We start from the raw sequence: 1,412 nt of genomic DNA, 5'->3' as shown, positions 1-1,412 counted from the left end.
TCTGTCAGTCTTCTCTATCAAAACATTGCAGTAATGTTAACAAGTCCCAGATATAACTTGGCATATTATTAGGTGTTTTTAAAAGAAGATTAAATTAGAAAGGCTAGCCCATGTAACAAAATGATATAATCCTTTCCAGGGAAGCCAGAACTATGTAGTTTGTGTGTTGACTGTCCTATATGCCAAGGGGAAATGTCTTATTGGCAGGGGGGAATAAGCCTAGTCTTAAACTCTTATTTAAATCTCTGGAGCATATGAAGAAACAAAGTATTAATAGACCAAAGATAATAAAATAAACAAATGCATCAAGGGAAGCATTAAACAGAAGAGAACCAAAGGTTAAAAAAAAGTTGACAAAGGAAGAGAATATTAACCTATAAATAAAAATAAAAAAGCTATTTAGGTGGTAGGCAAGTACAAGTTTATATACCAGTATACAACAGTTGAGGAATCACAGCATTCCTGACGGTTTACAATGCTGAAAAGGATGCTGCTACCATCAACACAACTCTCTTCTTGCCTTTTAACATTAGTATAGAATCAACAAACCTACAGGCAACCCTACTTACTTTGATTGGTACAAATTGTCTTATAAACTTGACACCATGTTCTTCCATATGTTCACCAATTTTGTTGGCCATGTCCTGGTCAAATCCTCTAAGAAGAATGGACCGTACCATAACAGTGACATCTAAACCAATACCAGCAAGAAATCCAGCACATTCCAAAGCGACATAGGATGCTCCAACCACCAGGGTCTTACCCGGGCAGTAAGGTAAGGAGAAAAGATCATCACTGAAAAGAAATTTAAAAAAAAGGGGGGTGGGGGTGGAGAAAGAAGAGAAAATTGTACATAAGAACAATGACTAAATCAAAGTAAATATTTTTACTTTCATATGAATAAGATACTTTAAGATTATAAACACTCAACTAGCTACACACATAACAAATGAGTTTTCATAAGGCCCTAGATACTCTCCCTTTCTTGCCACTCGTTCACTTTAGACTACTCTCTGCCAGGTACTCAGCTGCCACTCAGTTGCTTTGGGAGTAGCTCCACCTACCCACGGCTTAGCATAGCAAACCATGTAACTTCTGATATTAGTCCAACTCATAGTCACATAAAATTATTATAAACTGTTTGGAATAAATCAGACATTTGCAAACCCAACCCCCTACCCTCAATCCACCAGTCAGCTCTCTCCGAGGAGAAAAACCTGTTATTTCTCAGCTGAAACATCAATTATTCACAGTGGGGAGAAGGGTGGGGAAAAAACTTTCAGTATCTTGTTTTTGTAATATAAAAACCAACTATAAAAAGTAAAATCTGACAAAAATCTTCTGGTTGAGTTAGGAATATACAAGACATAGATCATAAAAGCATTGTTAGAAAATGAGTTTTTAAAAATACA

General features: G+C 36.0%; 1 protein-coding gene across 1 annotated transcript in view; it reads right to left on the bottom strand.

Annotated features, from left to right (window-relative positions):
* Positions 1-1,412, bottom strand: part of TXNRD1 (thioredoxin reductase 1) — a 68,557-nt gene that overhangs the window by 38,699 nt on the left and 28,446 nt on the right. Inside the window, 1 exon segment of the mRNA XM_012650252.1 lies at positions 456-795. Within this exon segment, the coding sequence (XP_012505706.1) occupies positions 456-795 (340 nt within the window).

The sequence above is a fragment of the Propithecus coquereli genome, unplaced genomic scaffold (assembly GCF_000956105.1).
Source record: "Propithecus coquereli isolate 6110/MARCELLA unplaced genomic scaffold, Pcoq_1.0 Scaffold316, whole genome shotgun sequence".
NCBI lineage: Eukaryota > Metazoa > Chordata > Mammalia > Primates > Indriidae > Propithecus > Propithecus coquereli.
This window is presented reverse-complemented; position numbering and strand designations above follow the sequence as displayed.